This window comes from Dromiciops gliroides, chromosome 2, assembly GCF_019393635.1.
Source record: "Dromiciops gliroides isolate mDroGli1 chromosome 2, mDroGli1.pri, whole genome shotgun sequence".
NCBI classification, from domain to species: Eukaryota; Metazoa; Chordata; class Mammalia; order Microbiotheria; family Microbiotheriidae; genus Dromiciops; species Dromiciops gliroides.
This window is the reverse complement of record NC_057862.1, coordinates 542242287-542266160: the sequence shown is the minus strand read 5'-3', so window position 1 is coordinate 542266160 and position 23874 is coordinate 542242287. Positions and strand designations below refer to the sequence as shown.

General features: G+C 36.8%; 1 protein-coding gene across 4 annotated transcripts in view; it reads left to right on the top strand.

Moving 5' to 3' along the window:
* Positions 1–23874, top strand: part of PEBP4 (phosphatidylethanolamine binding protein 4) — a 390774-nt gene that overhangs the window by 64297 nt on the left and 302603 nt on the right. Inside the window, exons 1-2 of one of the 4 annotated variants that reach the window (XM_043986462.1) lie at positions 13055–13166; positions 14978–15089. The exons of 2 other annotated variants lie outside the window; for them this stretch is intronic. In XM_043986462.1, the coding sequence (XP_043842397.1) occupies positions 15032–15089 (58 nt within the window). In that variant the 5' untranslated portion in view covers positions 13055–13166; positions 14978–15031. Of the gene's footprint in view, positions 1–13034; positions 13167–14977; positions 15090–23874 lie in introns of those variants that run through there. One more of the 4 variants, XM_043986465.1, reaches the window with a different exon arrangement.

The window sequence follows — 23874 nt, the reverse complement described above, 5'->3', positions numbered from 1 at the left end:
TAGGTTCCCTGGGATGTAACGTTACTTCTTTTTGGGCCATCTCTTTCTGAAATATCTTTTCCAATTTCTCTACCCAGTTGTAGTTAAGAATTTAAAGGTCCTCATACTCTCCAAACCCCAAAAGTGCCCTCAGGCATTCCTGAACTCTAGTAGACAGGTTTTCCATTTTTAACATAGACAATCAATCAAATGCAGGCCCTCTGAGGCTTCTTAGAAGTCTTCTTCATTTTTTTGTGTCTGACACCTGCCACTCTCATAGCATCTCAGCAGTATATGTTAGTCCAGGTTCGAACTTCTTTATTTCCACAGCAACATCTCCTGAGAACAATGGCATCCACTGATGATCCACTGAGAACAATAGAGGATCCACTCAGGATGCAGTGATAAAATCTGTCCAAGAGTCTAAAGATCTGTGCCCTTACTTCTACTTGACAAGACCATGTTTGAAACTAAAGGGGCACTCTCCTACTCTAATCATTTTGCCACTTTCAATTCAATCTAATATACATGTATTAAGTATCTACTATATCTACTATGAACAAAGCAATGTGCTGGACACTAGAGATATAAAGATAAAAACAAAACAGTCCTTGCCCTGAAGGAGCTTACATTCTACATAAGGGAATACGTGGGTGGCACATCAATCAACAAGCATTTATTAGTGAGAGAAATGATTACTAAATAACCAATTACTGGGGAGATCCAGTTTTTCCCTTTCTATTTCCTCATTCTTTATTAGGTCAAACAAGCATCTGAAGGACATTACTGATAATGAAATTAGATTAACTTTCTCCTCAATCTCAGCCCCCACCCAAATAGGGAAGTCCATTGTTTTCTGCTCAATCTTGGTTGGGAGGGGGGAGGTACTGAAGGTGGGTAGAAGACTGAGGGTGGTCTGGGAGTAAGAGTGACATAATCAGTCATGACTCTCAGCCCCTCATTAGAATAGGTCTACTTTTTATTATAATATTAATTCTCTCATTAATTGTTAACCTATAAGAGTTGATTGCCTATTTGTCAGGAACACCCACTCTTCCAAGAGCTTATAAATATCAAGAAGCTGCTATGATCTGTCTTTTTCATTTGAGAGAGCCACTAACCCCTTTTATTAATTATCTGTTAGCAACAATTAATAACATGATTACCCAGAAATTATATCTCTTAAACTTTTATATGTATCACATTAAACACTTACAAGGTGCCCAACACTGTGCTAAGCTCTGATGATACAGGGCAAAAAATAGTCCCTGTTCTTTGGGGAGATAGTATTTTCAGTGAATATTCTACACATGCCCAGAGACTCTCTTAAGTGAGGCCCTCATTGAAATTCAAGGGTATTCCCCAAGCCATCAGCTTTCTGTGGTTCTGTTTTTGTTCCAGGGCACCAATCCTTTGACAACTGAAAAACCATTTTTCTAGCTCACCCTCATACCATATTGTACAACAGTGTCATAAGTATCTACTAAGCTTCCAACTTACATTAGTTCACACTGTCCAGTCAACAAAACCTAGTAAACACTTACTATGTTCAAGGCACTAGGTGAGGCACTGGAGATATAGAGCCTTAAACCAAGCAGTCCTTACCTTCAAGGAACATACAGTCTACTTGAGACTAGCCAGGCAGGCTCAGCTACTGCAAAGGCAAAGATTCATGGCTAAGCTGTCCCCAAAGTATATACCAGTATTCAGAAATTCAGACCCTGAAGATTTCAAGAACACTTTAGAGGGTATTTGCATTTCTCTTGACTTGTAGTTCTCTTGGCCCCGAAATCTAGGAAAAACTGTATGTAGTGATATATCCCCCACCCCAACACTCCCTACTTGGGAGTGCACAATTTAAACTTTTCAGTCAACCAACATTTATATGACTAAAAAAATACAATAATAAATGTTTGCTAACTTATTTCAAAGGACAGATGTATGAAAAGGAGGAAGAAGTTGAGATAGTCATCTATCATGGAATATTCATTAATCCCTATGGAATCTGTCTTTGTCACTCTGTCTCTCTGGATGTATATCTCCAGAGATATTGGAATCCCATATTTGAGGATTCTTTAGGTGGCCATTCCCCACAACTCCTGTTTTGGCCCTCGGATTCTAGTTGAAGGGGTAATGGGGGAATTCCCCTTTTCCTCCACCAGGTTTCTGCCATTCCCCATGACTTTCTCCAGGATTTTGATTCACAGTTTCTCAGACAAAAACAAGTTTCTTTGAATCTTCAGTTTTTCCTCCTTTCAAATGTAGACTCCCTAAGTACAGGAATTATTTCAATTTTGTCGTTGTGTCCTCAGTGCTTCATATAGTACCTGGCATATAGTAGGGACTTAAATGTTCTTTGGTTGTTTGGTTTCAGAGCTCTATATTCCGTGAAAGAAAAGGACAAAAATACAGAACCTACTTGTCTCTCGGTGCTACCAGTCTGTCTGTCTCTTTCTCTTCTCCTCTCCTCTCCTCTCCTCTCCTCTCCTCTCCTCTCCTCTCTCTCTCTCTATCAGGTGGTGACATGTTTCATCTTCATTCTTTTGAATTCATGTTTTATCATTGCCTCGATCAAGATTTCTAAAGTCTTTCAAAGTCATTTTATGCTATAATGTCATCACTGTATAAACTGTTCTCCAATTTCTGCTCATTTTAATCTGTATCACTTCCCAGAAGTCTTCTCAGTTTCCTTTGAAATTTTTCATTTCATACTTTCAAATGGTACAATCATATCCCAATACATGTACACACCACAATTTATTTAGCTTTCCCCCAATAGGAATGCAACCTCTTTAGTTTCCAGTTTTGACCACCCTGAAAAGAGCAGCTAGAAATATTTTGTTGTGCATAGATCCTTTTCCTCTTGTTTTCATCTTGGGGCATAAGCCTAGGGGTAGTTTGTTTGGTTGTTTTCAGTCATGTCTGACTCTTTGAATCTTCTCACGGGGTTTTCTTGGTTTTATATTTAATTATAATTTTATTTTATTTTGTTTAGGTTATACATTGCAATCATGTTAAACATATTTCCATATTAGGTATGTTGTAAGAGAAGAATCAGAATAAAAGGGGGAAAATGCAAGAAAGAATAAACAACAACAATGGCAAAAATAGTATGCTTCAATCTGCATTCAAACTCCATAGTTCTTTTTCTGAATGTGGAGAACATTTTCCACCATGTGTCTTTTGGCATTGTCTTGGATCATTGTATTGCTGAGAAGAGTGAAGTCTGTCACAGTTGATCATCACACAGTGTTGTTGATACTGTGTACAATGTTCTCTTGGTTCTGCTCATTTCACTCAGCATCAATTCGTGTAAATCTTTCCAGGTTTTTCTGAAATCCTGCTGCTTACCATTTCTTATAACACAATAGTATTCCAATACATTCATATACCACAACCTGCTTAGCTATTCTCCAATTGATGGGCATCCTCTCAATTTCCAAGTCTTTGCCACCTCCTTCAGAAAGTGACACTTTGGTTCTGCTTCACTTAAATCCAATTCACTTGCAAATCAAGACATCACCCCCCTGATGTCATTGGTCCTCTTCCAAGAGTGAAGGACAAACAACTTGTTTGATAAGTGGATATCCCAACCTAAACACATTCCCTTCCTCATTTCCTTTTTAAATCTAAAGGCTTTATAATTAATTTCCATGACATGAGACAAATACCTATATTTTTTCAATTAAAAAACCAATTTTTCCTCCAGTTGCCCTCATGCTGGTGAAAAAGCAACAGCTTTGCAACAAATATGTATAGACAAGCAAAATAAATCCCATATTGGTTATATTAAACATATATATACTCATCTATATCTATATTTTTCTCTATACACACATATGTGTGTGTATTATACCTGCACATGCACACACACATGCATCTCTCATCTCTCTTTTAGAAGGTAGATAGCATATTTTATCATGAATCTTCTTTAAATGTGGTTGGCCATTGCACTGATCAGAGTTCTTAAGCCTTTTGGCATTGTTTGTCTTTACAATGTTGTTGCATACATTGTTATCTTGGTTCTGTTCACTTCACTCTGCATCAGTTCAAATAAATACATTTTTACAAGTATTTTTGTTATGCATTCTCTCACCCTGGCTAGGAGTCTGTCATGCCTATAGTTTAAGCTGTGGTCCAGAAATCCAAATCTATTTTTGGACACCATCTTCTCAGCCTTCTGTTCACTTCCCAAAACAGCTTTTCTCTTCATCTCTTACCTTCAATGGGAACAAGTGATGAAAATACCACCTGTGCCCCTTCTGGTCTTCAGTTTTTTGCCAAAGACTTTGTAATCCTTGGCAATGCTTTCTAGGTTTCTTCTGACTCTGTCATTGGGGTCCACGTGACTTACCAGAAGTGGGTAGTAGTTATTTATTTTGAAAGGTCTTAGGAGATTTTCTGTTATGTCTTAGATCCATGCCCCAGGAAGACCACAGATATCCTTATTGTTAATTTCAGTTTGACAGTTCTACAGTGCCTCTGAGGAAGAAATCAGCAACTGCCAATCTTCTCTTCTTCCTCTGATCCTTAGTGACTGATCTCTTCCCTGACAGTAACCACATCTGCTTTATCATTCCCTGGAGGACAAGCAGCTGCTTTTGTCTCTGAATAGAACACCCTCTATTTTCCAGTTCTAAGAGAAGAGTGGTCCTTCTTCCTTTTATCCTCTGGGTAGCATCCTTCCATTCTCCAATGTACTTTTTTGTTTTGTTTTGTTTTTTAAACAGTAATAAATTTATTTATTTAGAATTTTCCGTTACATGTAAAAATTGTCACATTTACTTTTTAAAACTTTGTGTTCCAAATTCTCTTCCTCCCTCCTTCCCCACCCCTCCCTAAGAAATCAAGCAATTCAATATAAATTATACATGTGCCATCTCCACAGTAATCAGGTTGTGAAAGGAAACAGGAGTAACTAACAAAAAAATTATGCTTCAATCTGTATTCAGATATCATCACTTCTTCCTCTGTAGATGGACTACATTTTTCATAAGTCCTTCGGATAGCATCCTTCTCATCATTTCTTTCACAGTTACTATTGCTAACTGTATTACCCTCCATCCTATTTCCTCCCCTTGATTGATTGACTCTATTTTCTGTCTTCTTTCACCCTATCCCTCCTCAAAACTGTTTTGCTTTTCATTGCCCCCTCCCACAATCTGCCCTCCTTTCCTTCACTTCCCCCCCCCTTATCTCCTTCATCTCCCACTTTCCCACAGGGCAAAATATATTACTATACCCACTTGAGTGTGAATGCTATTCCCATTTTGAGGCAATTCTGATGAGAGTAAGGTTCACTCATTCCCCCACTCCAGACCCCATCTTCCCCTCCACTTCATAAGCTTTTTCTTGTTTCTTTTATGTGAGCTACTTTTCCTGAGTCTACCTCTCCCTTTCCCTTTCTTCCAGTGCATTTCTCTCATCCCTTAATTTTAAAGATGTCATCATGGGTCAGCTAGGTGACACGGTGGACAAAGCACCATCCCTGGACCCAGGAGGCCCAGAGCCCAAATCTGGCTCCAGACATAAGCCACCCCACCCTGCCTACACCACAAAAAAAGGATAAACAAAAAGTAAATTCTTTACAGATATCATGCCTTCATATTCAATTCATACCTGTGCCCTCTAAGTATATTACTTTCACCTGTCCTATTACTAAGAAGTTCTTATGAGTTAGAAGTATCATCCTTCCATGTAGGAATGGAAACAGGTTTACCTTTTAATATCCCTCCTGATTTCTTTTTCCTGTTTACCTTTTTATGCTTCTCTAGGGTCTTGTATTTGAAAGTCAAATTTTCTATTCAGCTCAGGTCCTTTCATCATGAATTCCTGAAAGTCCTCTTTTTCACTGAAGTCCCATTTTTCCCCCTGAAAGATTATATTCAGTTTTGCTGAGTAGGTGATTTTTGGTTGTAATCTCAGTTATTTTCCCCTGCAGAATATCATATTCTGAGGGGGCAGCTAGGTGGTGCAGTGGATAGAGCACCAGCCCTGGATTCAGGAGGACCTGAGTTCAAATCCAGCCTCGGACACTTAACACTTACTAGCTGTGTGACCCTGGGCAAGTCACTTAACTCCAATTGCCTCACACACACACACACACACACACACACACACACACACACACACAAACAAACACACAGAATATCATATTCCATGCCTTCTGATCCTTTAATGTAGAAGTTGCTAGATCTTGTGTTATCCAGACTATAGCTCCACCGTACTTGAATTATTTTTTTAGATGCTTGCAATAATTTCTCCTTGACCTGGCAGTTCTGCAATTTGGCTATAATATTATTGGAAGTTTTCATTTTGCGATCTCTTTCAGGAGGTGATCAGTGAATTCTTTCAATTTCTATTTTACCTTTTGCTTCTAGAATATCAAGGAAATTTTCCCTGACAATTTCTTGGAAGATGATGTCTATTCTCTTTTTTTTGAGTTAAGTTTTTTTTTTTTTTGGTTTGGTTTGGAGTTTTTTTCTGCGGGGGAGGCAATTGGGGTTAAGTGACTTTCCCAGGGTCACACAGCTAGTTAAGTGTCAAGTATCTGAGGCCAGATTTGAATTCAGCTCCTCCTGAATCTAGGGCTGGTGCTCTATCCACTGCACCACCTAGCTGCCCCTGTGCTCTTTTTTCTGATCGTGGTTTTCAGATAGTCCAATAATTTTCAAATTATCTCTCCAGGATCTATTTTCCAGGTCAGCTATTTTTCCAAAGAGATATTTCACATTGCCCTCTATTTTAAAATTTTTTAAATTTTTAAATTTTCTATTTTTTTCATTTGGATTTGTTTTCTTGTCTGTGAAACAGGAAGCAGGGCCATCCACTCACACAGCTCCAAGCTAATTGGCTGGAAGCACTGATCGAAAGGACTAACAGGTGGTAACTTCCGAACGCTAAGTCACATGTTTTCTTTTCAGGGCAGAGCCCTGATGCTCACACCACTGATGGTAATGATTCTGAGGCTCTGGAGGTGCTGCCTGCCTGGGACTTGATCTGTGTGGCACAGCTGTGCTCCCCTGTCATCCTGGTACAGCAAATCTTCCCTGCTGCCCTTTAAAGCTGCCATTGGCTGGAAAATGATCTCACTCTGTTACTTTGTGAGTTCTGCTGCTCCAGGAATTGTCTTATGGCATTATTTGGAGGTATGTGGATGGATGGTGTGGGGAGCTCTGAAAGTTACAGCCTTTCTTCCCCCCTCCCCACCTCCAACATACTTTCTACTCTGCCTCTTCAGGTCCTTTCTCTCCCTTTTTATTTTTATTTTGTGCTTTGGCCCTTCCAGCTTTTAAAGGAAAATGTAATTGTCCCTGATAGCTTGGGTATAGACAGGTTTTCCACAAGCCCCTTCACCTTCTTTTCTTAGCAAGTGACAAGCCTCACTAAGAATGTAAATGTTATTTAGCTATGGAAGAAATACAATTTGGTGCTGGTCACTGAAAAATTATTTTCTCCACACTGATTGAGATATTCTTCCTTGTCTTTAATATTGTTTCTGGATGGATATTTGCATTTTACCTTTTCAGTATCTCTATTAATACCCCTATATCCTTACAACCCTCACCACTTCTTAATTTGAAAGGCCAGTATGGCATAGTGAATAAGACAATCAATAAGACTTGGGTTAAAATTCTGTTTTCAGACATTCACTAGATGAGTGACGTTGGGTAAATAAATTTGAACTCTGTGCCTCAGTTTACTCACTTGTTAAATGAAGGGATTGGATTAGATGGAGTTGGAAGTCCCTTCCAGTTCTAAATCTCAACCTTTCTCCCCCAGGACTTATTACAAAGGAAATATATAACTGTATGTATGTATACACATAACATATACATACCATATTATCTGTGTGTGTGGAGAGACAAACAGAAAGACAAATACAGAAAGAGGGAGGGAGGAAGGGAGGGAGAGAGAGAACGAGAGAGAGAGAGAGAGAGAGAGCGAGAGAGAGAGAGAGAGAGAGAGGAGGTGGGGTGGTAAGAACACACTGAGCTAAAGTTATTGGATACTATGGTTGTCCATTCTGAATCTTTCCACGCCAGGCATAGTCATCTAACTAACTTGTGGACCCAGAAGCAGGCAGGTAACACAATGTAATGCTGGGCCTTAAAAGTTAGGAAGACCTGAATTCAAATACTACCTTAGGCACTTGTTAGATGTGTAACTCTGGGCAAGTCACGTAGCCTCTATCTGCCTCTGTTTCTTCAAACTGTAAAGTGGGGATAATAATACCACCCACTCCACAAGGTTGTCATGAGGATCAAATGAGATATTTGTAAAGAACTTAGCACAATGTTTGACACACAGTAGGTGCTTAAGTGCTTATTCCTTTCCCTTCTTTAATCCCAGAGAAGCCCCTTGTCAATTTTAAGATTTACCTGCCTTAATTTTTTGTGTGGGGGGCAATGAGGGTTAAGTGACTTGCCCAGTGTCACACAGCTAGTGTCAAGTGTCTGAGGCCGGATTTTTTTTAACTCAGGTCCTCCCAAATCCAGGACTGGTGCTTTATCCCCTGCGCCACCTAGCTTCCTCCTTAATTTTTTATATTGAATTCATTGGTCCATTCTCCCAATTATACCACTATACAGAAAATAATTCATCTCATCACCACTGGCAGTGTATACTGATCACATCTAAAACCCCATATAAAGCTGTCAAGTATGAAGCAATTACATCTAATTAAATAATAATAACATAAGCTAACATCTATATAGTGCTTGCTCTATGCCAGGCACTATGTTTAACATTTTTCAATCACGTGATCCCCACAACAACCCTGGGAGGTGGGTGTTATTATCTCCTTACAGAATAATAAACTGATACATGCTGACAATTCCCAGATCCCTATAACCTGCCCCCCCCCCATTTCCTTACATAAATTGCTGAAATTCTAAAGTGTTTGCATTTAAGGTTTTGACAGAAAAACTTTGATCAAAGTGTCTTATAAGACAAAAAAAAAAACCATTTTTACAGTTTTAATTGCATTGCCCTGGTATCAGATGTATTGGGTAGACAAAGAGAGTTCTCCAGATTTAACTGGAATATAAATTACAAACTTCAGTTTTAGAATCCAATTAAACTTGAATTCATAAACTTTGGAGTGACCAAAAAAATTCCTTCTGTCAAGCGACTTTAAGTGGTTCATTAATTAATCTCATTTGAGATGTTGGGCTTCCTAAGTGTCAAAGGTAGACTGTCCCAGCCCTTCCAGGCAAGTCACTTGTTCTGAGATCTTCATCAGCTTAAAGTGTCTGTTAATGCCACACCCAAAAGAAAAACTTGTCATAACTTTACTTCAAGAAAATACTCAGAGAAAAATCCCTTCTCTGATTCCACCTCCAAATCTGCAAACTCTTATAAATTAGAGGAAAGTCTCCCCTTCCCTGCCTGTCTTTTGATTTGGGACACAATCAAAAGACAGAAGGAAAACTCTTCTTTAAAAATTACCCTTCCAAACCTTATAGCCTGAGGGAGTCTCACCATGCTTTTTCATTTCTCCTACATAGCAAATGAAGGCTATAACTTTGCAAATCTCAAAAATATGAAACACATTAACAGATAGAAAACAAGGAACCTTAGTTGCCAGAAATCAAAGTTGTGATGTAAAAGTTATGCTCCTTAATTTTGTAACTTTTATAAAGTGGCACTCTCATAGCTTGTCTCAGTTTCCTTTTTCTAGAAACTACCTGCAAGAAACTTCAAATCATGCCCCCTTACAGCAGGACTGAAATGCTTAAGCAGAGATTTAAAAATGAATTTCAAATTTACCAGAAAAACATGGAAAGACTTGCACAAAATAATGGAGAGAGAAATGAGAAGAACCAAGACAATGTTGTATACAGTAAAAGTAACACTGTTGTAAGAATGACTTTGAGCTGCTAAGTCATTTTGACTATTATAAATACCCAAATTAACTATAAAGGATGTATGAAGAAAGACACTATCTGCATCTAGAAAAAGAATAGATTCTAGGATAATTTGGCACATATATACATGTATATTTTACATAAATGTATATATATGTGTGTGTGTGTGTGTGTGTGTGTGTATATATATATATATATATATACACACACACACACACACACACATATACCTATTTGTGTCTAAAGGTAGCCATCTCAGGGGATGGGAAAATAAAAGAAATGTACTTGATAACTTTATTATATATTTAAAAGGAATAGCAAGTTGTTCATAATAGATTTGCAGTTTCATGTGTAATAATTAAATTATATATTATGTAAATATTTGTTTCATTCTATAAATTAAAAATAAATAGTAGTAATTTCGCTTTTTCACATAAACTGAAGACAAATCATGAAAGCCTCTCAACACTTATATGCCAGATGGAAATCAACTCTGATTGGTTAATAATTAATGAGAGTATGAATATTATAATGAGAGGCAGGCCTATTATAATGAGCGACTGGGTATATGACTCTGATCATGTCATTCATAGACAAAGAGAGACTCATCTCAAGCTGACTAGTCCCACCTTGGGACAGGGGTTTATTTCTGAATGAGGAAATAAGGGAAAATCTTGATCTCAATGATTGTTTTTTAATATAAGAGAGAAATAATTATTTCTCTCACAATGCAATAATATTATATTACATGAAGAAACTAAATTTGTTTAGTTATTCCTGTAAATCCTAAAATTCTAGCTGTGATATTTAAAATCTAATGTGTGGTCACCTGACCTGACCCCAGTGTTGGGGAGAAACTAGCTAAGATTTAATGATCAATTCAGCAAGAGTTTAGGCTTTTAAGTATTTATTAAAGTGTATTAGAAGTTAGTGAAGAGAGAGATTGAGAACAGATTTCTTAGCTTAGATCCATTTGGGATAGCCAGAGATAAAACCTTGCCTTTCCCTAACAGCCCACATGAAGTTCTCTGTTTGCCACCAAAACCAAAGTCCTGAACCAAAAAAAAAGCTTCTCAGTGGCTTCTCCCAGAAGCCCCCTGTGAAACAGGAAGCAGGGATGTCCTCATACACAACTCTAAGCTAATTGGCTGATAGCACTGATTGACATGACTAACAGGTGGTAACTTCCGGACACCAGGCCACTTCCCGACACTAAGTCACATGCTTTCTTTTCAGGCCTGATTCTCACAATATCCCTCTCAACAGGGGGTGTCATTCCAATTCTCACACTCCCCCCTGTGCTTTATGCAAAGAAACATCGTTTCCTCACATGAAGCAATAACACTATAGATACTTATGACTAACAAAGTAAAGGAGATGAAAAGAGAGAAAAAGAAATTGAGCAACGCATTAACAAAGGCTAAAGGGGGCATTCCCCTTGAGTAAGTGGACATTACAAACAGGGTATACAATGTGGAAAAGGAAAGCAGAAAAATGTCCATTTAAGTCTTTGGAAGACTTTTCTCAGATGATTCTTGGGATGTCCTCTGCATGTAGTTGTGGAATGGAAGTCTTTCAGGTGTTTCAGATGCTGGTAATCAGACAGGAAAATTTCCTACAAAATTGAGCTTAACACAACTTTAATTAGCTTTGCCAATAATCAAATCAAACATTGAGAGTTCTCAAAAATCAGGTCTAAGGAAATTCAGAATCTTAGTTGTTACACGTGAAACATAATAAAAACAAAAATTGAAACATTCTCTAAAATTTAATATTACTACACTCCCCCCTGTGGAGAATAAATTGAGAAGACAATTTTGATATTAATTTAGAAAATAATTTTTACTTTGTTTCATCACTTTTTGGATCATCTAACTAATTATCCTCATGCCGTTATGAGAAATAAAATAATCTAATATAATTGGTAGCAGATGTCAAGGCCTAATCCAACATTGTATTTATTATGACACCTGAGATAATTATGGGGGTTACCATAAAAGAACAGAGAAATAACTGAGTCAGGCTTAATCAGATGCATAGGATTGAGATGTCCATGACATCAGGCATAAAGGAGGGGTAATTAAAATCAGTTGTCAAATGAGATGGCATAGCCTGGCCACCTGGTGCCATGTGGAGGAAAATTAAGCCAAGAAAATCCAACCTCAACTCTTGCCAATAGCCGTTTTCTCAGCCTTTCCCAAAGCAGTGCCATACTGGACTTCGTGTATATCTCCAATTTTGTGACAGTTCAATATCTGCTCTTGTATGTATTCCTCTTGTGATTGGATGGCATCTTGGCCAACTGGCATCTGATAACTCAGAATGAAGGTAACTAATGTCTTAAACGATAAATTCTCATAATCCAAGTCTCATATGGATTTAAAAGTTGAGGATAATAATGATCACAAAAAATGTGAATGTGCCTTGACTCAGAATATAATATAAAATTATGCAATAATTTCAAGTAATAACCTTTTTTTTTACTAAGTATACAATTACTTTTGTAAAAAATCAGAACATATTTTAATACAACTTAAGACACAATCTTAAAAGAATAAGAATCTCTATGAAAATTAGCCCATACTATTGAGTTCAAAATGTAGTTGCAATAGCATAAAAAACCCTTATGTAACATTTGAACTGACTTTTTAAAAATTAAAATTTTTTAAAGTCTAGAACTGTTTTTATTTCAATATCTAAAATCCCCAAATCGCATATTATTATTTTGCAAAATGTGTCCCTGTTTATGGCAATAATAAATTTATTTACATGAATATGAAAAAACTTTTACAAATGTTCCCCTATTTTTTAAATGATTATCAAAAATAATACTTCTAGAATTAATTTACACTTGCTATGGCAACCAATTTGCCAGGGAAATGCTTTATAGAATTTGATCAAATAATCAGTTGGAAAAACAAACAATTTAGAATATGGGAGAATAATACTCCCAGACTTAATATTGTATTATGAAATCAACACCATCTTGCATTGGTTCAGAAGACCCAGATCCTTAGCTGCTTCTCCCAGAAGCCCCCTGTGAAATAGGAAGCAGGACCATCCTCATACACAGCTCCAAGCTAATTGGCTGGTAACACTGATTGACATGACCCACAGGTGTTAGACCCAACTTCTGGACACCAAACCGACCTTCGAAACCCCAGAAAGGTCACTTCCGGACGCCAAGTCACATGTTTTCTTTTCAGGCCTGAGTCTCACAATGTCCCTCTCAGCAGAGGGTGTCGTTCCAATTCTCACACAAGGATTGTTTTAAGAATCAAATGACACAATATCTATAAAGGCCTTAGCAAAGTCACAGTAAGTACTATGTAAATATTATAATTATTATTATTATTATTATGGGGGTTGGTTAACATTAAAAGTATTAATGTGAATATTTTAGTATATACTTTTGTTTTTTCCCCCACCATCATGTATAACTTCATTGGTATTAAAAGCTCCTGGTGAGATATGGAACTTATAATCATAGAGACGCTAAAGTTAAGTGATTTTCCTAGGGTCATACAACTAATATATTTCAAAGACAAGACTTGAATTCATATTCTCCTGATTCAAAAGCCATTTTTCTATTCACTATGCTATACTGTCTCCTGTTTTTTTGCACAGATAAATACCTGCATCTATGACTCTTACCCCTGAACCCACCCTCCTTTTGAACCTAAGCCCTAGTTGCATGATTTTGACATCATGGCATCAGCTCACACAGAAGCAGACATGCTTGAATACTGAATGTAATAACTAAATTCACAGAGCCTAATATATATATGCTCAATAGTGGGGTTTCTGGGTCAACGAGTAAGAGCAGTTTGGTGACTTTACTCACATAACTCCAGATCATTTTCCACAATGGTTGGACCAAGCCACAGTCCTTCCAGTTTCAATTATTTTCATCTTTTATCCTCTTAGCCAATTTTCTGTATATAAGGTAAAACCTCAGAGTTGTTATGATTTACATTTCTCTTATTATTGGTAGTTTGGGACTTTTTTTTTCTTGTGGTTGTTGATAGTTTGAAATTCTATTGAAATTTGTTCTTATCTTTTGACAATTTATCCTTTGGGGAATGGTACAACATACTTTTAAGTTAATAATCTGCATTATTAACTTTATCTCTAACACTTTAAGTCAAGGCGAATCAAGCTCTGATTTGTAGTGTCTGCCAGTTTCTGATATTTAAATGCTCACAAAAGATTTAACAATCAGCTCTCATGAGCCAAGTTCAAGCTAGATCCAGCACACTCTTGATCTTATATATTTAAAATGTATCTTTTCCATGAATGGACATGGATGGCTAGATTTATAAGACTGCATGAAAGTAGATTATTCATATACAGAAGCTATACTGGTAGATTTGCCTATTGGGGTTAGTTAAGCTAAATACCCAAAAGTACAGCCTTGGCTACATTTATTACATTAAAAAAATATTTTGTTTTAGTCAACCAAAATCTGCCTTCTCACCCTCCTCCTTTTCCTGCCTTTAGAACACAAGAAAAACAAAACCCATTGCAAACATGTATCAGTCAATCATAACTATATTTTACATTTGCCATGTCCAGAAAAAACCTTGTCTCATTCTGCATTCTGAATTCTTTACCTCTCTTTCATGAGATGGATAGTATATTTCATCATTAGTCCTCTAGAATCCTGATTGCTTATTATTCTAATAAGAGTTAAGTACAATGGTATTATATATTTATATATTATAATTTGTTCACCCATTCCCCAACTTATGGGCACCCCATCAGATTCCCATTCTTTGACATGTCAAAAAGAGCTATAAATATTTTTGTATATCTTTGGAGTTTGTTTTACTTAGGATTAGTCCTTACCTTAATCTACCCTCCCTCTAATTCCTCTTCTCCCTTCTCTCTTTTACTTCCTACTCCCTGTGGAGTGAAACATACTTTTTGTACCCAGCTTTGTGTGCCTGTGTTCTTTATTTTAATCAGTTCAGATGAGAGTTTTGAGTGTCAGTTGCTCCCTTGTAAGCCCTCTTCTTTATACATATATCTACTTGCACCTCCTGATTATGTGAGATAATTTCCCCTAACCTTCCCTTTCCCTCCTTCTCCCTAATATATTTCCCTTCCTCTTTCTTTCTGTTCTTAAGATCATCAAGGCATAATGAGACCATTCCCAGGCCTTGTGTAATCAAACTCCCTCTATGAACCTTGATGATAGAGATCCAAGGGGACACATGTATCATCTTCTCATATTAGAATGTAAGCAATTTATCCTTTTTAAATCCTTTCTCATTGTTCATTCATGTTTACCTTTTTATATTTCTCTTCACTACTGTGTTTGAATTTCAAAATTTCTCTGTAGCTCTGGTCTTATCATCAGGAATTCTTTGAAGTCCTCTGGTTTAGTACAGGTTTCCTGTTGCTTTATGCTCAATTTTGCTGCATAAGTTAGTTAGCTGAAAGCCCATATCCTTTGTCTTCTAGAATATTATAGTCCAAGTTCTGCCCTTCTTTATAGTGGTGGCTGCTAAATTATCTGTGCTTTTGACTATGGATCCTTGGTACTTGAATTCTTTCTTTCTGGCTGATTAAATTTTTTTTTCCTTTGACCTGGAAGTCCTGAATTTTGGCTATGATATTCCTGGGAATTTTTATTTTCTTTTAGGAGGTGACCAATGAATTCTTCCTATTTTTACTTTACCCTCTAAGAAATGGATCTAAAAAATCTAGGAACTTATATTTTAAGATTTTCTGAAATATGTCTAGGCTCTTTTTATTTTTTAATTTATTTCTGGTCATGACTTTCAGATAATTTAATTATTCTCAAATGTTTCTCTTTGATCTGGTTTTTAGGTCAGTTGTTTTTGCTTTTAGATATTTCACATTTTCTTCCATTTTTTTCAGCACTTTGTATTTTAATATTTCTTGTTGTCTCATGAAGTTATTGACTTCTATTTGGTCCATCCTAATTTTCAGTGAGTTTGTTGCTTGTGCAAGGTTTTGTACTGGTGTTTAAAATCTAAATGTGATGTCTAAAAAATCTAATGTATGGTCACCTTAAATGAGAAGCTTTAGCACCAGTCTTTGGGCATTAAGCATTTATTAAAGCATGACAGGTATTCACATGGAGTTCAGAAAGTTAAGAAAAGGCCTATCTAGCCTAAAGTTCCAGCCTGGTCGGGTTCTTCCTCAAGTCCTCTGCCATGAGCCTGTTTCAATCACCAACTGCCCCTCAAACTGAGTGTGGAAACTTTTAAAGGTCCTGAGCAGAGGAGGTCCTTACACACTGCTTCAAGTTGATTGGTTGAGAGTGGTCTCCTGTTGATGTCAAAGTCCACAGCCTCTGAGAACACACTCTACTCAGGGTTGGCCATGTGTGGTCTCAATTTAATCAACCTTAACTAGGTTCAACTTCTGAGAACAACACCCTCCTCAGGGCTGGCCAGGTGTGGTCCTGATTTAATCATCCTTAAGTAGGTTCTCAGTCTCTCAGTCTCACCCAATTCAATCAATTCCAAATCAATCTTCAGGTGGGGCTCCTGGGCGTCTGCCAAGTCCCATTATTTTATCACAGTACTTCTTGTGCCAATTATTAATTCCATTTCCAATTCCTTCTTTCATAGCTTTCATTTCTTGTCCATCCTCCCCACCCCAACCAAGTTCACATCTACATTCACATTTATAAAAAACATTTTAAGTATTTTAACTTATTTCATCTCTTCCAGGAATTCAGGTTGAGTTTATGCCCACCCTGTGTTTTTCTCTAAGGCTTTTCTTGTAGTTATTTTGGAGTCATTCTTTTCTGCATTTGTGTCTTGAATGCCTCTGTCACCATAGTATCTCAGTATGGTCGTGGTGGTGAGGTTATTAGCCCATTTTTCAAGCCAAATTTCCGAATTTTTTACTTTAGACTTGATATCAGAGCTAGGCTCTGCCATACTTCTGGAGGGAAGGGCTGGGGTTAGTCCTGTTGCTGCTTTCTTTCTTTCTTTCTTTCTTTCTTTCTTTCTTTCTTTCTTTCTTTCTTTCTTTCTTTCTTTCTTTCTTTCTTTCTTTCTTTCTTTCTTTCTTTCTTTCTTTCTTTCTTTCTTTCTTTCTTTCTTTCTTTCTTTCTTTCTTTCTTTCTTTCTTTCTTTCTTTCTTTCTTTCTTTTAGATTTTAATAAAGTATTTTATTTTTTCTGTTACATGTAAAGATAGTTCTCAACTTTTGTTTATACAAGCTTTACAATTTCAGATTTTTCTCCCTCCCTCCCCTCCCTCCCCCCTCCCCTAGACAGCAGGTAATCTGATATAGGTTATATCTATATATATATACACATAATAACATTAAACAAATTTCTGCATTAGTCATGTTATAAGAGAAAAAATCAGAGCAATGATGAAAAACCTCAAAATAGAAAAAAACAACAGCATCAAAAACAAAAGAAATAGTATGGTTCATTCAGCATCTATACTCTGCAGTTCTTTTTTTTTTTCTTGGATTTGGAGATCCTCTTCTATCATGAGTTCTCTGGAACTCTTCTGTACCACTGCATTGGTGAGAAGAATATAGTCCATCACAGTAGGTCAACACTCAATGTTGATGATACTGTGTACAATGTTCTTCTGGTTCTGCTCATCTCACTCATCATAAGCTCATGCAAGACCCTCCAGGTTTCTCTGAACTCCTCCTGCTCATCATTTCTCACAGCACAATAGTATTCCATTGTATTCATATACCACAACTTGTCCAGCCATTCCCCAATTGATGGGCACCCCCTCAACTTCCAATTCCTTGCCACCACATAAAGAGCAGCTATAAATATTTTTGTACATGTGGGTCCCTTTCCCCTTTCCATGATTTCTTTGGGAAAAAGACCCAAAAGTGGTATTGCTGGGTCAAAGGGTATGCACAGCTTTATTGCCCTTTGGGCATAATTCCAAATTGCTCTCCAGAATGGTTGGATCAGTTCACCTGTTGCTGCTTTCTTTGAGTGTTGTGTTATTCCAGGCAAGACTGGGGACTCAAAAGTTTTCAGTGCTCCCAAAAAAGTCTGATCTAGGGCAAAGTCTGATTGCTGCCCTCTTAGTATGACCTCTGATAATTCCTGACTTGGCTTTATCGGGTCTATGTAAGCACAGACTGCTGCTAGACTCTGCTCTTATCACTCAGCTAGAAAGTTTTATTGGTTCAGAGTGGCAGAACCATAGATTCCCGTTGCTCTGGGATTCCTGCCTTGGTTATTTTTCTGTAGGCTGGGCTAGATGCTCGAAGTGAGATCCTACTCTGTGCTTGGGGTCTGAAGCACACCAGTACTGCTGCTGGCTTTTGAACTTCCTGGGAAGGGAATGTCACCACCTCCTTCTCACTCTGTCTTGGATCTGGGACCTATAATTGGGTAATGGGCAACAAAGCTGTCAGTTCCCACCTATTTGCAGTGCCCAGCATGGGCCTTGGTGCCCAGTATGGGTCTAGGGCCTCCTTTGGTCCTAGTGCCTAGCAAGAAGCTGGACAATGGACTGCATATTTTACCCTGTTCCCAGTGTCTGCAGACCTGTCTGTCTCCCTATGCCAACCTAGGCATGAAAACTCACTGTGACTGGATTTCTCCATGAGGATTCAGTCTAGTGCATTTCCTGGATCTGTTTGGAGCAGTAGTGGACTGGAGCTGAGCTGCATTGCTTCCTTCCATTTTGCCATCTTGGCTCCTTCCCCCTTCCCTTCTTATTATATATGTCGTGGATCTGTGATTTCAATGCTATGGGTACTCCCTCCCAGTATTTCAGATCACAACCCACTACACTATCTCATCCTGCAATCAGTCTTTCACCAGAGGCTAGAGGCTTTTTTCTGGTCTCTTGACAATTAGTCAGTGCCCAGATATCAGGCAACTAACTGTTATCTTTCTCTCTACCTCTATGACCTGCTCGTTTCCTTTTCTGGTCATCTATTTCTTTGATGATATCTTTTCACTGATTAGAAAAAAGCTTTATCGATTCCTTTGGTCTTTACATCACAGCCATTTCCAGATATATCCTTCCCACCCTCACTGAACCTTCACTTATAAAAAAAAGTTAAATAAAACACCTGACAACTTATGTAATATCCCATACCTATAGTCTTCTACTTCTGCAAGGGAGAGAGGGAGGTACATCATCTTTTTTCCAGGACCAAGATTGGTTGTTATAAATAGTATTCTTCATTTATTTTATGGCTCTTTTCATTGAAACTATTGGATTCAGTGTATATGTTGTTTTCTGGGTTTTGCTTCTTTTTTCTATCAGTTTCTACAAGTCTCCCATGTTTTCTTATTGGCCCATCCTGTGGCACTGATAGCACTGAGTCCTTTGCTCACCCTGGCAAATTTGCACATAATCTTCTGGGTAAAATGCCCAAGTTCCTGTTCTCTGATTTCCAGAGAGTATCCCTAAGTCTCCACCTCCCTCAGTAGGGTGATACTGACTCATTGTCAAAGGGTGGGGTGAATGGGTTTCTGGATCTTCCAAAATATAATTTCTACCTGCCCCCTATGACCCACCTCCTTTTTGATTTATTTGAAATATGTTTATTTCCATGAGCCCTCATCACAAGACCATGACATAATGGCATCATCTCTGCACAGAAGTAGATAGACATACTTGGATACTAGATAAGATAGCTTTTTATTCTTAGCATAGAATCAGTAAGATAGTAGAATAACTAGCATCCAAATCTGGATAAAACCACAAAATGTCCATTAAGAGTTGACAATTCCTCCAAGTCCCAGAAGTCCCTTGACAGAGGATCAGTTTGGATCCAGAAGTACTAGAAAATGAGTTTGTTTAGCTCTTTCCTTTTTCTCTCTTTTGAGTAGACCTAGGGGTTGCTATCTCAATGCTTATTGCTTATACCCAGATCCCCAAAGGGCAGTTGAATACTTATCCCTTCTGGGTTCTATCAAGTAGCCTTAAAAGGGTATCACTTATAAGCTCTCATCTTCTGTGTTTCTCCTAATATTAACTAGTTAATTGATATTAACCTTCTCAACTGATATTAATTGAGAAGTTTTAACAAAGTAGAAGGTACAAAATATCCCCCTGAACAGGGGGGACATTCTCTCCTCTATACACACTCTGTCCCTGTGGAGAATAGGCTCAAATTAAGGCAAAAAGTTAATAAAGCACCCATGGAGGTTACTGTGGGCAATACTCAGGGCTCTGGGAGTCCTTCTGTTTGTTCAAACAGAAAGAACATCTTTGACAAGCTTAAAAACTCTGATCAGTAAAATCACTAACCATGATTCCATAGGAACCATGATGAAACTTATTATGCATCTCCTGATAGAGAGGTGATAGACTAAAGGTACAGAATGAGTCATATTTTGTGTGTGTGTGTGTGTGTGTGTGTGTGTGTGTGTGTGTGTGTGTGTGTGTGGCAATTGGGGTTAAGTGACTTGCCCAGGGTCACACAGCTAGGAAGTGTCAAGGGTCTGAGACCAGATTTGAACTCAGGTCCTTCTGAATCCAGGGCCAGTGCTCTATCCACTGCACTACCTAGCTGCCCCTGAGTCATAATTTTTTAACATGGCAAGTGCTGTGATTTGTTTCATTTGACTGTGCATATTTGTTACAAGGTGGGTTTTTTTGTTTGTTTTTCCCAATAGACAAGAGGAGGTGAGAGGGAGAGAAAAAATTAACATTTTACCTTCTGGTCCTAGTGGCATTGTTTTCTTCAAAAATATTTTCAATAATCAAAGGAATGCCCATCAATTGGGGAATGGCTAAACAAACTGTGGTACATGATGGTGATAGAATATTATTGTGCTATAAAAAATAGCAAACAGGATGACTTCAGAAAAGACCTAGAGAGACATGTATGAAATAATGTATAATGAAGTAAGCAGAACTAGGAGAACATTGTGCACAGAGATAGCAATATTGTTTGATGAAGAACTGTAAATGACTTAACTATTCTCAAAAATACAATGATCCAAGACAATCCCAAAGGACTATTGATGAAACATACTATCCACCTCCAAAGAAAGAACTGATATTGATGGAACACAGACTGAAGCATGCAATTTTTCACTTTCATTTTTTTCTTTTAGTCAAGTTTTCTTGTACAAAATGACAAATATGGTAATGTTTTACATAATCACACATGTATAACCCATATCTGATTGCTTACTGCCTCAGGGAAGGAGAAGGGGAAGAAGGGGAGGGATAAAAATTGGAACCCAAAATTATAAATGAAAATGTTTATTACAAAAAAATAGTTTCAATATCATGTACTCAAAATTATCTATTTTTTCTTTTATCTCTTTGATCCCTTTGCTTGCTTAAGAATTTTTGCAAAGGCATCAATGAGATAACTACCTACTTCCATTTCCCCCTATTTAATGAAATGTTGTATGGTGTAGGCTATATATCTATTTGGAACTTTGCATGGAATTTGTTGAAAGTTGATAGACTAAATCTGTCTGTTACCAAATGAATTGCCTTTTTTTTTTCTAGCACATTTTCTCAAATAGGGAGTCAACTAGCTTGCTATCTTGAGTTTATTAAACATAGGGCTAATTAAGTTTGGTTGTTTCTGATTCTTGTTTATGTAATATGTTCCACTGATCTACTTTTCTATTTTTAACCAATACCAAACATTTTTGGTAATTTCTACTTTATTATGTACTTTGAAATCTGGAAATGTTATTCTCCCTTCATTCCTATTTTTTATTTCCCCATAAAATTCTAGTCATTTGCTCCTCCAAAATAATTTTATTATTTTGCCTAGCTCTGTAAGATAACCATGTAATAGTTATATAGTACTAAATCTGTAAAGTAGATATATCATGATTTTTATTATATTGGAGTGGTCCAACCACAAACAGTTAATATCTCTCTATATAAATCTTCTATTTTTATAAAAATTGTTTTGTAATCATGTTTTTAGTTTTCTTAATAAATCACCTTCCAGATATTTTATTCATTATATAGTTCTTTTAAATAAGATGTCTCTTCCTATCATCTCTTCCAGGTTTGATTTATTGTTATGTAAAATGTTGATGTTGTGTCTTGAAAATTTACTGAAGCTATTTATCTCAATTTGTTTGTTTTTTGTAATTATCTAAGGTTTCCTAAGTAAACCATAGTATTGTTTTCCATGTAGGGATAATTTTGTCTCCTTTTTGTGAATGTGCATGCCTTTTCTTTTTCTCTTACTGCTATTTCAATAAGAATTCTTATAGAACTTTATGAGGTGAAAGTCTCATCCTTGCTTTACCTTTGTAATTCTCAAGAACACTTCTCATGACTATTGGAAATAATGCCAGCTTTTAAAAATATATATATATGTGTGTGTGTGTGTGTATGTATGCATATGTATGTGTGTATGTATATATATGTGTGTATACATATATATGTACTTTTAGCATATTAAAAGTACCCTTCTATGCCTATGCATTTTAGGTTTTTAACAAATGAATTCCTTTTGGCAAATATTTTTTCTCTATATAATTATGTGGTTTTGATTTGTTTTTAATAAAATTAATTATGTTGATGGCTTCCCTGATGTTGAAGCATCTTAGCAACCCTGGAATAAATCCAACTTAGTTATAAACATGAGTAATTTAAAAAATATATTGCTAAAGTCTCTGTTGGAATTTTATTTGAAAATTTTGCCCTATGGAAAGATTTATATAGAGTTATGCAAAGTGAAGTAAGCAGAAAAAGGAAAGATGCATACACAGTGACTACAACAGTGTAAATGGACAGAACCAACACAAAACTATTGAAAATTAATGTTATGAAATTATACAGAAGTAATCTTCAAAGAAGAAATATGAGATTACCCCCCACACACACACACCCACTTTGTGGAGCAAGGGGTCCCAAAAGGTATGGAATTTTGTATGTAATGTCAGCTTTTCAAATATGTTGATTGGTTTTGGTGAATTTTTCTCTTCTTCCTATTTTTCTTTTCTTTTTTTTAAAGTATATCTTATAAGAAATGGCTTTCTGAAACAGGAGAAAATGAGGTATTTAGGGGAAATCTAGGCAAAACCAAATCTTTTGTTTTACAAAAACAAAAGATGTCCAAAAATTCATTTAAAATTTTTGAATTAATATTCATTTCTCTACAATGTTTAAACAAACCATTCTTATGAGAATTGTAAATTATTAGCAATAATATTCAATTAAGAGATTGAGCTAGTTTTCTTTCTCTGCTTTATCCCTCCACAGTTTAGGTATTAAGACAATATTTGTCACATAAAAGGAAATTGATAGTATTCTTATTTCAAATATTTTTGGTAACATATGGGTTTTAACTTCCTCTTCATCCATTTGACATAGTTTATCTGTAGATCCATCTGAACCAGGGTTTTCCCTCCCTTCTTTGATATTCCTATAAAACTTGTTCAATTTTGCCTTCTTTGGTTTGGCTTTTTTGTGATTTTTTTTACTTCTTGTTTTGTTAATTTGAGTATTCTATATTTTTGCATGTAATAAAACAATCAATAAATGTTTACTGAAGTAACTACTAGTAGAGCTGTGCTAACTACTGATCATGTAATCACATCTCTTCAATTCTTAAATTTATTGCATATGATTGTATATAGATGTTTTAATCATTTATCCTCTGATGTGAATTTACCACAAATATCTTTTATGTATGTAATTTGATTTTTGTGGGTAATCTAATCATTTTATTTAAAAGGCCAACATATTTATCTTTTTTTTTCTTCAGGGCAATGAGGGTTAAGTGACTTGCCCAGAGTCACACAGCTAGTAAGTGTCAAGTGTCTGAGGCTGGATTTGAACTCAGGTCCTCCTGAATCCAGGGCCAGTGCTTTATCCACTGCGCCACCTAGCTGCCCCGGCCAACAATTTTATCAATAAAACCAACTAATAAAACTGAAATACAGTCATGGCAGTGAGCTCACAGTTTATATACTCTTCTAAGAGTTGGTATTTGATGAAGGGCTTAGAGAGGCATTATGTCACCCTTGGAGAAAAGACAACCACCCCCAGCCCCACCCAAGCCTCAGCAGAACACAATGGCTACCACTTGAGTGGGATCTGAATAAGAA